Here is a 16,088-nt window from a genome sequence, read left to right on the forward strand (position 1 = left end):
ATGGTTCTGATGTGTCAATGACATTTCGTTGGATGTAGAATTTTAGATATTGTGAGAAGCTTCCCTTTTTCTAAGTACTTCCCCATTGATATGCATCACCATCTCTTGTACCTCGCCGACTAATCTAATACTTTATTGACCACCACCACCACCACTACTATTACTAACCAAATCAGGGGAGATTCGAAACCACTTTTTTTCCTTTAGGGGTATTTCATTGGTGCCAGGTTTAGCCGCACCTGCATAAGAAGAAAAAAAAAAGAAAAATTCGTGAAAGTTTGGAAATTTCAGACTTCGAGATATGTGTAAAAGCAATTCAAATTAATTATAGCCACTTGTCATTTTCTGTTTTAGAAGTATTTCATCACTTCACCACTACTTATGCATTCATTAGTTCGTAGGTCTATTCCTAGATTAAGGATAGTGCATTCATATCCTAGACATCGTATTATACCGATTTATCATCAAACGAGAAAATTCAACCAAATAGTTGAAAATTTTGTTCAAGAATTACAAGAAGAAGAATCAGGTAATAATAAAAACAAAAAGAAAAAATCAGATAATCAAGATGATGAAGAACCAAGTAAATTTGATAGATTCAAATCATTTTTAATGAAATGTTTAGAAACTATAGGAATTACGTTATCTTCAGTTGGTGTATTAGGATTAACTGGGTTTGTTTATCATAGATATTATAATGTTCATGTTTTAAATAAAATGAATGAAGCTTTTGAAACAGGTGATCCTGCTGCTCAATTAGCTATGCATAAAAGAACTCATAATGAAGATAATGATGATGAAGAAAATATATCACACAATGAACATTGGGTTGATCGTCCACAACAAAAATTATTGGATGATATAATTGCTGGTGAAATTATTGGAAGATATTTCTTAATTATTGGTGAAAAGGGAACAGGTAAAACATCATTGATTTTAGAAGCTATGAAAAAAGTTAATGGATTTAATGTTAGTATATTTGATGCTCATGCTGATCCAGAAATTTTTAGACTTCGATTAGGTAAAGCTTTGAATTATTCTTTTAATGAAGATTATATTGGTTCATTGTTTTCAATTAGAGGTCCTAGAGATACCACTGCATTGTTGGATATTGAAAGAGCTTTTAGTAAATTAGAAGAATTAGCCATTCAAAGAGTCAACAAAGTTCATAAACCTTTGATTATGATTATTAACAATGCCCATTTGATTAAAGAGAACGAAGAAGGGGTTAAATTACTAGAATTGTTACAACAAAAGGCCGAAAGTTTAAGTGGATCCGGTTTATTAACTTTGATATTCAATAGTGATGATTATTGGGTCTATGAAAAATTAAAACAATTAGGTACTAGATTGGAATTGATTAATGTTAGAGATTTCAATAGAAAAGAAACCATTAATGCATTGAAATATATTAGACATAGATATTTCCCTTCCAAACAATATAGTTTAGATGATGATGTGTGTAATGCTGTTTATGATTTGATTGGTGGTAGACCACAACATATTACTCAAGTTGCTCGTCATAAAGATATAATTAAAGCTTGTCATCAAATCATTGATAGAGAAAAAACCTGGTTTTTGAATCAATGTGGATTATTAGGTTTTGAAATGGATGATGATGTTATGGAAAGTGGGAAATTCTCCAGTTCTGCCATGTTATTAATGAGAGAATTTGTTGAAATGGATAGAAAAAGAATGAACACTTTAATCACCAATTCAAAAACCAAATCAGATGCAAAAGATCATGTATTACCGGAATTACCATTATGGAGAGCTAGACAAATCATGACAAGACCTGATTATATTCAAAAATATGATAATTTGAATATTTTCACCATTGATTCAGAATCAAGAGTTAGAGCAGATAGTGTTCCTATGATGAGAGGTTTCCATGAAATTGCATCACAACCTCATTTTGATCAATTATTAGAGGATACTTGTGATAGAGTTGCTGATATCGAAGCATTAGGAAGAACAAGAGAGATTGTTATGAAAGATTTGAATTTAGGAAGTCATTATGAAATGCTCAAGAATCGTGATGGTATAACTAAATTCACTATGGTTAAATCACCAAAGGAGGCTGATTTACATGGAGATTTTACTGATTTCAATAAAGAAGGAGAAAATAACAACGGTGATGAAGACGAAGATGAAGATGATTTATATTTAGAAGAAATTAATCGTAAAGATAGTAAGAAATGGTGGAAAAAGAGAATGCAAAGATATGAACAATTGTATCTTCCAAGCAATTACAATAGAAATATTCAAGAAAGTGATGATTTGAATAGAGTTGGTGAAAATAACCAGTAAACAATCCCTCCCCATGTGTTGATACATATTCCGAAATATCATAAATTTTATAAAATACATATTCAAGTAGAAATAATACACCATTCTTTGATCGGTGATATATGTCCTTTGTAGGGATTATTTTATACATTCACTGCATTCACTAATTTATACAATGAAATGTTTGTGACTTCCGTTGGTTGTAGAAATATACAATTTACTTGTGGAAACAAGAAATAACACACCAAAGGATTTCCAAACAATTACATTATCTATATGTCAAGCTTTTTTTTTTTTTTCATCATTATTATCCCTAGTTATATTGATGTTGATATTTTTTTTTCTAGGTAATCCGATCATCGCAAAGACCAGACTCATTTCTATAAGTACGGTAGTACTATTAATACCAGTTATATAGATAAAAGAATAACCATGATTGGCTATTATAAGATTATCTGATTGGATCAGTTTAAATAATATTCAAGAAATTTTATTATCACCTCATTTTTTGTTTTTCATTACAATTGCTTGGAATTGTTAATTATTATTTTTGGTTTGTCATATATTTTCTTAGCCGTACCAATTAATTATCATTTCTTTGATTTATAGAGAGGGATTTGCCATACAACGGTTGATATGTCAATTGGTGAGTGGATCAATGATGATGTTTGTAACTAACTATAATCTCTTTTTTTTTTTCACTGTACATTTGTCCATAATAATCACTTACTCACAGTGATGATATTGGTTCACAATTGAGTATTCATTATTTATATAATTCTTATTTGATAAAGTTGAGAACTTGGCACGAAACAAACTCATAATAAAAATTATAGAACAGGCATTTCTTGGCTGCAAAATCCCTCATCCACAAAAAAGAAGAAAAAAAAAAAATTAAGAATCAACAAAATCATTTCATACAATTGGATTTCAAGTGGAGCAAAAACCTCCATCTCCATGTGAATATTTTGGGTTACTATACCCTAATTGTTGAAATATTCTTGTCGTTTCTTCTTAGGGGAATCAACCCGGCTAAGAGTTTTCCCCAAAAATGCAACACCGTGTATCATGGGTATACAAACCATCCAAAAAAACAACAAAAAAAAAACTAGACCAATAGTAGTTTCGACAATCAAGGCGACAACGAGAATATAGTACTACTCTATACAGATACACGGTCATGGAGGGAAAACTTATATTTAATGTAGAAACAGCAGTATAAATACTTGTTGAGAGATCCTCGTTGAATACCATCAGAATAGTGGTTTTTCTAACTATTACTATCAAATCAGTCATGAATTCAATTAATTCTCTGCAACTGTCTAAGGATAAAAATCCAGAAAAGGTTATTTCTGAAGAAGGTTCCCAAGAAGAACAAGAAGTTATTGTTCCATTGATTAAAAAATCATATGGTGTTAGAAAATCAGAAATTTTATATTCTCAATATCAAACAGTTCCATTAAGAATATTATTTTTCGCATCTGTTTTCCTTGTTTGTTATTGTTATTCTATTGATGGTATTACTCGTAATAATTTAATGCTATATGCTACTTCTTCATATAGAAATCATTCTGGGTTTACTACAATTAATGTTCTTACTGCTGTTATTGGGGGTGTTTCGCAACCAATTTATGCTCGTTTAAGTGATCGATTTGGTAGAGTTGAAATTTTGATTTTTTCAATAATTTTTTATTCAATGGGTACTGTTATTCAATCACAAGCTTATGGTTTTAATAGATTTGCTGCAGGTAGTGTAATCTACCAGCTTGGATATAATGGATTAAGAGATATGTTATGGTTTTTGTTGGCCGATTTTACTAATTTGAATTGGAGATTGGTAAGTAGTTTTATTCCAGCTACTCCAAATTTAATTAATACTTGGGTTGGTGGTGATGTGATGGCATCTGTTAGAAGAAGATTCTCATGGCAATGGGGGATTGGAATGTATGCTTTTGTTTTTCCATTAAGTTGTATTCCATTACTTGGATGTTTAGCTCATATGATATATCGTGCAAGAACAACGAAGAATGGAAGCAATTAAATCATGAATTTGTTCAACTGTTTAATAAACAAAATTTCAAGAAATCATTTATTAATTTATTCTGGGAAATTGATTTTGTTGGTATGATATTATTCATGGTTTCTTTAAGTTGTATTTTAGTTCCTTTCACTATTGCTGGTGGTGTTAGAACTCAGTGGCAAAGAGCTGCTATTATTGTTCCGTTAGTTATTGGATTTGTATTAATTCCTATTGCAATTGTCTGGGAAGCTAAATTTGCCAAAGCTCCTATCATGCCATTACAATTGATGAAAGATAGAGGAGTATGGGCTGCTATCTGTATTGCCATGTTAGTTTATTGGATTAGAGATATGCCAGGTGAAGCACTTTACACAGTATTAGTTGTTGGGTTGAATTCTTCAACCAAAGCTGCTACAAGAATTACTAGATTATTTGTCTTTGTTGGTACATCAGTTGGTCTAGTCTTGGGATTGATTGTTACTAGAATTAGAAGAGTGAAACCATTTATTGTTTTTGGATCCCTTACATGGTTTGGTGCTATGGGTATTCTTCTTCACTATCGTGGTTCACTTGATGGAATCAATCACAAAAGTGCTACAGATGGTATCATTGGTGGTCTTTGTCTCATGGGTTTTGGTGCTGGTTTAATTAATTTTACTACTAGAGTGGCCATTTCAACGGTTACTAATCACGAATACATGGCAGTTATGATTTCATTTTATTTAGCTAGTTATTCAATTGGATCTGCTATTGGATCAGCAGTAGTTGGTGCCATATGGACCCAGAGAATGTATGATACTATTTTGAGAAGGATGAATGATTTGGGTCTTCCAAATGCACAAGAATTGGCTCAAGATGTATATGAAAGTCCATTTGATTTCATTAAGGAACACACATGGGGAACTCCAACAAGAATTGCTGTTGTTTTGGCATATAGTGAGATCCAAAGGATTCTTTGCATAGTAGGATTGGCTCTTTGTGCTCCAATGTTGTTTGTCACTTTATGTTTAAGAGATCATAAATTAGAATCTGTTCAATCTTTAGAAGAAGGTGAAAGATATGCTGGTAATGGCAAACAAGTAGATGTTGTTGTTAACAGATATGATGATGATATTATCTTGAATTACCTTAAAAAGTTAGTAGGTATTAAAAAGAAGGAAAAGAAACCAACTGAATCTAATGGTGAACCATACTAATTGTTAATAGTATGGTGATGCTATTTTTTTTTTCTTTGCTTTCTGACGCGTGTCTGTACCAATTTTGAAGTTTACGGCTAACTACGTATTTTCATTTTTTTAGTTTTGTTTGATTTGGAAGTTAATGTACTTCGGAATACATGCTTGCTTGTCCGTTTTATTTTTTAAACTTTACTGAATGTAAGAATTATAAAAAAAATTCTGAAATTACGTTGCTCAACATTGTGTAACAAAAGATATATACAGGAATGCCATTTTTAGTTTCTGCAAAAAAGTCACCAAATCAATTGTAGCGCCAAACATGAAATCCAATGCCTCTAGAATTTACATCAAACGATCAACCCGGGTATAGTATTAACCGCAGCAATTGTTCATGTACAATATCTGGGAGTATCGTACAGCAAAAAGCAAGCTACATAAATCCAAGAAAAATCACTATAAGAATAATTGGCAATGAAACTATGGTAAAGAACAGAAGATAAAACATAATAGCCTAGAATCAATATCATATCTCTCTCAACATTTGTTTCCGATTGTTCATTAAATTCGGGATTGATACTTTTATGACTATCCGTGCAAAGCATTAAACTTTTATGTTAATTTATAAGCAAAATTTTGTACTTGTTTGTATTTCTATAAATATATTTATGTTTCTTCGTCTAGCTGTCGGCTTTCCGAAAAAAGCGGCCGAATTTAACAATTATACAAAAGTATAATACTTTTCAGAAAGATTTATCTGATTGGATCAGTTACCTAACAATATATGAATTACAAAACTATATTCTAGTATCTCTTGTTAGCATGTATTTTGTGCACAGTTAATATTCTTGTAGGTTTAGTTATTTGTTAAACCCTTCATATATATATGTCTATGTGCCAATTTCCATAGTTCTTTGCAGTAATTTACGCAATAGAAGAAACAAGTTCATTGGTTGTGATTTTTTTTGACAAGTGTGTGTGTGTGGTGGGGGGGGGGGTTAGTTCAGGCACCAGAGTGTATATTTTAGTATGTAGAGATTAGTTACAAACCAGATGGTTGACTGACCCCCCTTCAACAATATTAACAAACTTGATGTTGTTCCTTGGCATCAAGATAATTTTGCATTCAATAAAAATAATAATCCACCAATATTGAATTAATAAATTTACACTTTTTTCTTGGGGAAGATAACAATATTCCTGAGGTTCAATAACCCGTGTTGGAGTGTATCCATTCCCATGATATTGTTAAGGATATTTGGTAAGTCATTACAAAGAATTCGAACTATAAATAATGGTAAGGAATTCTCCTAAACTTCAACTGCTTTGATTCTATTACATTAAGCCAATGAGTTCCGAAAACCCAATATTAGTTCCAAACGAAAAGGAACCAGAAAAAATCAATCCTGAACTTTCTCAGAAAGATTCATCTTCCTCTGCACCTACTACTGATACTCCACTGGTTATCAGAAAATCATTTGGTGTTAGAAGAGTTGAACTTTTGTTGAGACAATATGAATCTATTCCCTTGAAAATTTTGTTTTTCATTTCTGTTTTCTTTGTTTGCTATAGTTATTCTATCGATGGTGTTACACGTAACAATTTGATGCTTTATGCTACTTCATCCTATAGAAACCATTCTGGATTTACAACTATTAATGTTTTAACTTCAGTTATTGGTGGGATATCTCAGCCGGTTTATGCTCGTTTGAGTGATCGTTTTGGACGAGTTGAATTATTAATTTTCTCCATTATTTTATATGTTGTTGGCACACTTATTCAATCTAATGCTTATGGTTTCAATAGATTCGCAGCTGGTAGTGTTATCTACCAGCTTGGGATAAATGGTGTTAGAGATATGTTGTGGTTTGTGTTGGCTGATTCAACGAACTTAAATTGGAGATTGGTTATTAGTTTCATTCCCGCAACTCCTCATTTGATCAATACTTGGGTTGGTGGTGATGTTATGGCTTCTGTTAGAAGTAAATTCTCCTGGCAATGGGGAATTGGTATGTATGCATTCATTTTCCCTTTGAGTTGTGTACCATTACTTGGATGCTTAACTCATATGATTTTCCGTGCTAGAAAACACGAGGATTGGAAACAATTAAACCGTGAAATTTCACAACAATTCAAAAGATCAAATATCGGTGGATTGCTTGTTAGTTTATTTTGGGAAGTTGATTTAGTTGGTATGATTTTAATCATGGTTTCATTGTGTTGTATTTTGGTCCCATTTACTATTGCTGGTGGTGTTAGAACTATTTGGCAACAAGCTTCTATTATAGCTCCTTTGGTCATTGGTGTTTTATTAATTCCAGGGACTATGATTTGGGAAGCTAAATATGCAAAATCTCCCATTTTACCATTACCATTAATGAAAGATAGAGGAGTATGGGCATCTATTTGCATTGCCATGTTGGTTTACTGGATTAGAGACATGCCGGGTGAAGCACTTTATACTGTGTTGATTGTTGGTTTAAATCAATCGACAAAAGCTGCTACAAGAATTTCCAGATTATTTGTCTTTGTTGGTACTTTAACTGGTATTGGTGTTGGATTAGTCGTTACCAAAGTCAGAAAATTAAAAGCATTTATTGTCTTTGGTAGTTTCATTTGGTTTGGAGCTATGGGTATTCTTGTCCATTATCGTGGATCAAGTAATGGATTTAATTATAAACTGGCAGTTGATGGGATTATCGGTGGTCTTTGCCTTTTAGGTTTCGGTTCAGGATTTATTAATTTCTCAACCCGTGTTGCTATTTCCACTGTTACCAACCACGAATATATGGCTGTCATGATTTCTTTCTATTTAGCTAGTTATTCAATTGGATCTGGGATTGGGTCAGCAGTAGTAGGTGCTATTTGGACTCAAAGAATGTATTCTGTTGTCTTGGATAAGATGAATGATTTGAATATAGTTGATGCTCCAGAGAAAGCACAATATGTTTATGAAAGTCCATTTGAATTTATCGAAGAGCCAGAAAATGCTTGGGGAGAACCAGCTAGAGTCGCTGTTGTTTTAGCTTATAGTCAAATTCAAAGAATTCTTTGTATCGTTGGTTTGTGTCTTGTTGTTCCAATGTTATTCTGTGCTTTGTGTTTGAGAGATCATAAATTAGAATCTATTCAATCTTTGGAAGGTGGTGAAGCTCATGATATTGAAGGGAAAAAAGTGGATGTTATTGTTAACAAATATGATGATGATATTATTTTGAATTATCTCAAGAAACTTTTCGGGATTAAGAAGAAGGAAGAAAAGAAGGAACATGCAGATGAGGGTCAAACACAATCCTACTAAGAACGTTAATATGATTTATTTCTATTTGAATAACTATGTTTAGATTTACCTATTACTAGTTGACACTTTATATTGTTTAATAAAGAGCTGATTACCTTAATTGATAACTAAAAAAGTCATCGACGCTACCAAATGAACATGCTCCTCATGTGAGGTACCTCGGAACAAATGCTGCCTTTTTTTTTTCCGCAATTTTTCCTGTAAGCTGAAATAAAAAAAAAAAAAACCAAAAAATATAATATGTATAAGAGACCCAAAATTTTTCAAGGAAAGATCAAGTAAAAGAATAAATACGTTTATCGTCATTCTTCTATAACATACTTATTTGCAATGACTGTTAAGACTAACCCAGTACTTATTTCTTCCAAAGAAGATGCCCAGCATATTTTATCAAAATACGATAATTTTTTATTCGATATCGATGGAGTGATTTGGTTAGGTGGAGAATTGATCCCAGGGGTTCAAAAATTCCTTGATTATCTTAGAGCTAACAATAAAAAATTTTCATTTGTCACAAATAGTGCTTCTAATTCACGTAACAAATTTGTTACAAAATTTAATGAATTGGGTCTTTCTGATATATCTAAAAACATTATCTATCCAACATGTTATTCTGCAAGTTTAGAATTGAAGAACTTGGGGATTCCAACTGGTTCCAAGATTTGGATCTTGGGAGATGAAGGAGTCGAACAGGAAGTTAAAGAAATGGGGTATATTCCACTAGGGTGCAATGATCCATTATTAGATAAGGAATGGGATCCAAATAATCCAATTTTACAAGTGGATCCAGATGTGAAAGCTGTCATTGTTGGATCCACCAAAAAGTTCAATTATACACGTATTGCTCTGACTTTGCAATACTTGTTATTCAACGATAAATCGTTACCTTTCATTGGTACAAACATTGATAAGCTATATCCTGGTCCAAATGGAATGATTTTGGCTGCAGGGGGAAGTATGGTTGAATATATGGCATTTACATCTAGTAGAACGTTTATTGATGTTGGTAAACCAGGTAAGCAATTGTTGAACTTGATATTAAAAGACCAGGGATTTGACAAGTCTAGAACTTTAATGATTGGTGATACATTATACACAGATATCCCATTTGGTAATCAATTACATAGTACTGATGATGCATCGATTGGTAATTCTATGTTGGTCTTATCTGGTGGTACAAAAATGAAAGATTTGGAACATTTATTAAATAATCGTCATGATTATGACGATCCTGAATCTATGATTCCTCTGTATTTCATAGAATCATTGGGTGCTCTTATAGATTTATTAGATTGATTTGAGTGGAGTTCATATGGTTTGGTAGAGAAATGATTATTGTATGCAAATGGGAATTCCCAGCGAGGGATATAGTTATCCTCCTTATATAGTATTAACTAATATTCATACCATGAGTTTGATTGAATGTCCTGTAATCTCCAGTATTTGTAGGTATTAAATAATACGATCTTGTTTAACTTGCCACCACAAACCACCTTTTAACCGCATAGAATGTTCGCTTCCTTCACTCTAATTCTTATCATCCTTTTTTTATTCCCTACCTTTGTTCCAGCCCTTTTACGCTTTAAGAGCGACATAAAGAAACGAAAAAAAAAAAAAATTCCTCCCCGATTTATCAAAATTATAGAATACAACGACTAACATTGCCACACAACAATGTTGAACTTCTCCGGACAAACAAAACGAAGAGTAGTCAATCTAGGAAATAGAAAACAAGGATTTGGAAATAAGAACTTTTTAGAACAGTCAAGACTACAACGTCAGGAAAGAGAACTTGCTAAAGCCAAAGAAAAGGCAGCATTAGTTATTCAGAATCACATTAGACGATACTTAGATCTAAAACAAAACAGTGAAGAAATCATTACCAGTTGGATCAATTATGGGATTAATCTGAATGAAGCGTGGAATAGTTGGTTAATTCAGTTTGTTATTTTGAGTAAATGGTATTTATTAAAACAAAAAGAGGTCGTAATAAGTCAAGTATTGAAAGTGTTGAATGGTCGTCTAAGTGATCCTCCCTATGGTATTAGAGATACTGAAGTAGACGGATTGATTCAGGCATTAAATAAATTGTTTAATAGTGCAACCAGTATAACAGTCAAGGGTGAGATAGTTACTGGATTGGAATTACTAATCTCAAACCATGGAGCTGTTCGCGTCGACAATGTTGCATCGAATTTGGTGGAGTATATTAAACAACATGAATTGACACCAGAAGAGCTAGACTATGTTGTTTCTCTAATATTCAGAATTAATGTTCTTGATTCCACCAATGCATTTTTTGACGTTTTAACTTTGGACGTGTTTGACAAGCCAGTTACAGAATACCTCAGAGTCTTGAGATATGAAGTGGTAACAAATGAACAAACGTTTCTAAAATTTAGCCAAGAAGAATTGATTACCATACTTTCAAATTTTCTCATATTACACGGAAAAGAAGAATTCATTGAGGAAGATTTTGTATTCATTGGATCAATATTGGAACATGTTTATTGTGTGCTTAAGTTGCAAGACGAAGATGATATGGATGAAGATATTGATCTGAATATTACCAGCCCTGTGGTTAATATTACTGAAAAGATATCTGATTCATTGGATAAGCTATACTCACAAGGATTTGTTCAAGGTACGGTGGATTTGTTGAAAACTAAAGATTCCACGCTGAGAGCACTTGCATTAAAGATTTTACCTGAGTTGATTAATCTTTACCCTCCACTTAAAGGAAAAATTTGCATGCTTTTGTCCATTATACCTAATTGTTACACATGGTTTTTCGATACCATGAAGCAACATGAATTAATGACTATGTTCTTGACAACAACAAATGATTATATCAAGACCGAAGAGTTAGAGAAATTTGACAAGCATTCAATGGATCTATTCTGGCAGACATTGTTTTTATTTGAAGAGCTGTATTCATATTGGTTAATAGTGTCAAATGATTTAGAAAGTTTCAACGATGACAAGTTACCACTTGAAGATGTCAAACAGTTTTTAAAGTTTTTGAAGACCTTTGCATTAACTTTGATATTTGCTTCAGATCGTACCGTTTTCCCACAATACGACAATCTCAAATCCATTTCAATTGTATTACTTAATCAGCTATACACAAAAAATCTTAGAATGAAGTTTCTTCCAAGAGACTTTTGGTTCCCAAAACAGTTGGTTTTTAATGTTGATTTGTTGTTATCGTTAATTGCCGAAGAAGAAGAGAAACGAATTATGGCACATGACGAAGACTATATGGATAGTGACCCAGTTAGAAAGTCAAAACCATCAACCCCTAAAGACGTGGTAACAAAGCTTGAAGTATTGAAGAAGCTACCGTTCTTCATTTCATTCAGAGACCGTGTTAAGGTGTTCCAAGCATTGATTGAGTTGGACAAACAACGTTCTATTGACACCAATCCGTTTTCATTCGAAGAAACAAAACTCCATGCAAAAATTAATCGTGATACCATTTTGGAAGATGCATTTCATGCGTTCCACAGGCAAGGCTCCAATTTCAAGAATAGAATTCAAGTGGAGTTTTTCAATGAATATGGTAGAGAGATAGGTATTGATGGTGGTGGTATAACGAAGGAATTTTTGACAAGTGTTGTCAAAGAAGGTTTCAATCCAGATAATGCATATGAATTGTTTAAGGAAACATTGACTGATAATCAAATTTATCCAAATGACAAGATATACGAAATCATGCACGCGGGTATGGATCAAGAGTTTCAACAAGAGAAATTAGAGTATATTAGATTCTTGGGGATGATAATTGGTAAGTGTTTGTACGAGCATGTATTGATTGACGTTTCGTTTGCTCCATTTTTTCTCAACAAATGGTGTAATGACAGTATGAAAAACTCAATCAATGATCTTAGTTATTTGGACCACGAATTGTTTGTAAATCTAATGAAGTTAACTAAAATGTCAAGCGAGGAATTGGAAAGTTTGGATTTGACATTTTCTGTGGATATCCTGCTCGATGGTAAAGGGTATACGTTTGATTTGTTACCAAATGGCAGGAATGTGAAAGTGGACTCCACCAATATTCTCAATTATATGCACCAGATGGCAAACTTCAAATTAAATCAATCATTGAAATTGCAAACAAAGTACTTTCTTGAAGGATTGTATTCTATGATTTCAAGCTCCTGGTTAAGCATGTTTGATTGTTTTGAGTTACAAATGTTGATTTCTGGTGGTAAGAGTGATATCAACATTGAAGATTGGAAGAATAATGTTGAATATGGAGGTTATTCGGATGACGATCCTAGTATTAAAATGTTCTGGGAAATTGTTGAAGAAATGACTCCTGAAGAAAGATTCAAGTTGATTAAATTTGTCACATCAGTTAGAAGAGCACCTTTATTGGGATTTGGAGCGTTGTATCCAAAATTTGGTATTAGAAATTCGGGTCAAGGGTTGTTGAGATTACCTACTGCTTCGACATGTGTCAATTTATTAAAATTACCAGATTATAAAGATAAAAAGGTGATGAAAGAGAAACTATTATATGCTATCAACACTGATGCAGGGTTTGATTTATCTTAAAATTGACAAATATTTATATATATATATTGATTAAATAAAACACCACTCTTTTGCTGATTTTATTGATCCCAAAACTTTACAGAACTAAAATATACAAACAATTCTACTTTCTAGCTTTTCTTTTGTTTTTTAACAAAACCTTTTGCTTGACGGTTTCTTCTTCACTTTCACTTTCCATTTCTTCATCTTCGCTTTCCATTTCTTCTTCGTCTTCGTCTTCGTCTTCTTCAACAATTTCTTCATCTTCTTCCATAGCATTTTCTTTGGCTGCTAATTTCTCAGCCTTTCTTCTCAATTCAACTTCTCTTAATCTCAATAATTCTGGGTTATCTTCAACTAATTTTCTATCGGCAGCTAATTGTCTTTCTTTATTACCCTTCATTCTATTCTTGTAGAAGGCTCTTTCTCTCTTTTGTCTAATTTCTTCAATTCTACTCATACCCTTCAAAGTAGTGGCAACCAAATCTCGGTTATATCTAACAGGAACATTTCTTCTACTTGCAAATGTTAATGTTGAATCAACAACTAATTCTTTACCAGCAGCTTTTCTAAAAGCTTTAGTCCATCTTAATTTACGTGGATTTCTACGTTGTTTGAAAGCTTTATGACATTTGGAACGACAGAATCGGAATTCTTTAGCATCATTTCTGACAAATGTGATACCATGTAATGGATAAACTGGGGAGGAACAAAAATGACATTGATAAATTCTCATCTTGATATAAATGTATTATTGTTAAGAAAGAAATCACTAGATGTGGGAGAGTTTATACTTAAAAAAAAAAGTAAAAAAAAATTATCTAAGTGAGATGAGTCCCGGTAAAAGAAAAAAAAAAAAAAATTCTACGAAATCTAAAGAGACTCACAAAATGAAGAAAACAGAAGAAAAAAGTTTGAACCTTCTTGTAATACTACCCGCACTGATGAACAGAAAAAAAAAGAAATGACGAAAAATTTTACAACACTTTTGAATTGAAACAACCATAGAGAGGTTCTTTATTATTTGCCAACCACCTACCACCAACCACTAATTTTATTTTATAGACCATGGCTCCATTACAAGCACCAGTATTACCAATACCAGGAGAAAGTAATACTCAACAACAAGAAGTCCCACCACAACAACAGTTTCAATATACCGGTCAGTTGCAAAGAAAGCAAGCACCAGAAGGTTCAATAGAATGGTACTTTGACCAAGGAATAAACTGGATGGGTGAACATCCAGTCTTAACAGGTATAGGTGCATTCACATTAGCATATTTTGCTGCTGGATTTATTAAATCTAATCAACCAGGTATAAACGGTAAAGCATTTGTTAAAGGTGGATTTGGCCAAAAAATGACAGCAAAAGAAGCTTTACAAATCTTAAACTTGAAAGAAACCAACTTATCTAAATTAAAATTAAAAGAACAACATAGAAAATTAATGATGGCAAATCATCCTGATAAAGGTGGTTCTTCTTATCTTGCCACCAAAGTTAATGAAGCTAAAGATTTCTTAGAAAAGAGAGGTGGTATGAAAGCTAAATAGATAGAGATATACAGAAGAAGAGCTTGTTATTATTCTTATTATTATTATTGTAAATAGTTATTATTTAATGGATTTTGTTATACGACCAATTCACTTTGTTTATTGTAATATTACTCGAAATCAAATCAACCCCTATATACACTTTCACAAATTACTCACTTCCCCATATTTTACATTCACAACAATATTACAATCCAATAACCCATTGATTATCTCTTGTTGAGCGGTATCAGCTTCAAAGTACTCTTGTTCCCTAGTCTCTAGTGGTGGTTCGACATTCATACTGACATCGGTGATTTTAACAAACCCGCTGTCTTCCGTTTCCGTTGCAAATTCAAACTTGTACCCAACTGCTTCGTCATTACCAGAATGCACTTTCTTCAACTTCAATTTCAGGTGCTCGCTTGTCAAAAAATGTGACTCCTCGAAATTAATAGATGGAATCTTTACATCCAACCCGATTAACTGATCCCAAGCCAATTTTTTGACAAGCTTGCCAATCTGTTTGTTTACAAACCTGATATTCTTGGTAAACACATTGTACTTCTTCAATTGATGGTGATACGACCCGCCAACATGGAAATACTTTTCGTCTAGGTAGTACACATCATGCGAGTCTTCTGTTGTCACGGCGAGGCCCGAGATGTTTTTAGCATGGACTGCCTTCAACATAGTGTCTACCAAATACTGATTCTGAGTTCCTTCGTTTGGACCAACAATAACCAAATCTGGAGTGAAAGAGGGATAGTAGTTTGGGAGAATAACATTCAATGCGACTTGCAAACTGTTGAATGGGTTGGAGCTGACATACCAGCAATCCTTGTCCAATGGATCCTGTCCGTATTGGTTTGATTGGAATACGTGGCTGTCTCTCTCAAACACAACCTTCTTCGGTCTTTCATGGGTAAGATGTTGTTTCCTTTGGAAGTAGCTTTGATGAACCGGCAACAAATGTTCATACGGACCATAATTATCAAGTTGATTGGAGTACACCGGAAGCGAGTTGGAATCAGACAGGGACGACGATACTAGCTTCACTTGGTGACCGTGTTTCTCAAGATAGCTTTTCAAGAAGCGCGAGTTTTTGGCAACCCAATGGTCTGTGTTTGCGATAAGGATATTTAGCGAGTGGACAGTTGAGAATATCGTAAAGACAACAAGAACAACCAATTTCATTTTTGATACGGATTTGTAACAAGATCAGTGGAGG

The 16,088-nt window shown here is 33.0% G+C and overlaps 8 protein-coding genes across 8 annotated transcripts; 6 read left to right on the plus strand and 2 right to left on the minus strand. All coding sequences in view use genetic code 12, as the record gives it.

The window, feature by feature from the left end:
* Window positions 1-381: 381 nt before the first annotated feature.
* CTRG_00076 (uncharacterized protein) lies at window positions 382-2,310 on the plus strand (the record flags this gene model as incomplete). Its single annotated transcript, XM_002545249.1, has 1 exon — window positions 382-2,310. The coding sequence occupies one exon, from the start codon at window positions 382-384 to the stop codon at window positions 2,308-2,310; it is 1,929 nt and encodes a 642-aa protein (XP_002545295.1).
* A 1,902-nt stretch (window positions 2,311-4,212) lies between these two features.
* Window positions 4,213-5,505, plus strand: CTRG_00077 (uncharacterized protein; the record flags this gene model as incomplete). The annotated part of the gene is made up of 1 exon (XM_002545250.1): window positions 4,213-5,505. One exon carries the CDS (start codon window positions 4,213-4,215, stop codon window positions 5,503-5,505), a length of 1,293 nt encoding a protein of 430 aa, XP_002545296.1.
* Window positions 5,506-6,832: 1,327 nt separating this feature from the next.
* Window positions 6,833-8,785, plus strand: CTRG_00078 (uncharacterized protein; the record flags this gene model as incomplete). The annotated part of the gene is made up of 1 exon (XM_002545251.1): window positions 6,833-8,785. One exon carries the CDS (start codon window positions 6,833-6,835, stop codon window positions 8,783-8,785), a length of 1,953 nt encoding a protein of 650 aa, XP_002545297.1.
* A 330-nt stretch (window positions 8,786-9,115) lies between these two features.
* Window positions 9,116-10,081, plus strand: CTRG_00079 (uncharacterized protein; the record flags this gene model as incomplete). The annotated part of the gene is made up of 1 exon (XM_002545252.1): window positions 9,116-10,081. One exon carries the CDS (start codon window positions 9,116-9,118, stop codon window positions 10,079-10,081), a length of 966 nt encoding a protein of 321 aa, XP_002545298.1.
* A 378-nt stretch (window positions 10,082-10,459) lies between these two features.
* On the plus strand, window positions 10,460-13,348 carry CTRG_00080 (ubiquitin-ubiquitin ligase; the record flags this gene model as incomplete). Its single annotated transcript, XM_002545253.1, has 1 exon — window positions 10,460-13,348. One exon carries the CDS (start codon window positions 10,460-10,462, stop codon window positions 13,346-13,348), a length of 2,889 nt encoding a protein of 962 aa, XP_002545299.1.
* A 103-nt stretch (window positions 13,349-13,451) lies between these two features.
* On the minus strand, window positions 13,452-14,063 carry RLP24 (ATPase-activating ribosome biosynthesis protein; the record flags this gene model as incomplete). The annotated part of the gene is made up of 1 exon (XM_002545254.1): window positions 13,452-14,063. The coding sequence occupies one exon, from the start codon at window positions 14,061-14,063 to the stop codon at window positions 13,452-13,454; it is 612 nt and encodes a 203-aa protein (XP_002545300.1).
* Window positions 14,064-14,395: 332 nt separating this feature from the next.
* On the plus strand, window positions 14,396-14,878 carry PAM18 (Pam18p; the record flags this gene model as incomplete). Its single annotated transcript, XM_002545255.1, has 1 exon — window positions 14,396-14,878. The coding sequence occupies one exon, from the start codon at window positions 14,396-14,398 to the stop codon at window positions 14,876-14,878; it is 483 nt and encodes a 160-aa protein (XP_002545301.1).
* A 144-nt stretch (window positions 14,879-15,022) lies between these two features.
* Window positions 15,023-16,054, minus strand: CTRG_00083 (uncharacterized protein; the record flags this gene model as incomplete). The annotated part of the gene is made up of 1 exon (XM_002545256.1): window positions 15,023-16,054. The coding sequence occupies one exon, from the start codon at window positions 16,052-16,054 to the stop codon at window positions 15,023-15,025; it is 1,032 nt and encodes a 343-aa protein (XP_002545302.1).
* Window positions 16,055-16,088: the final 34 nt, after the last annotated feature.

Source organism: Candida tropicalis (assembly GCF_000006335.3).
Source record: "Candida tropicalis MYA-3404 genomic scaffold supercont3.1, whole genome shotgun sequence".
Taxonomy (NCBI): Eukaryota; Fungi; Ascomycota; class Pichiomycetes; order Serinales; family Debaryomycetaceae; genus Candida; species Candida tropicalis.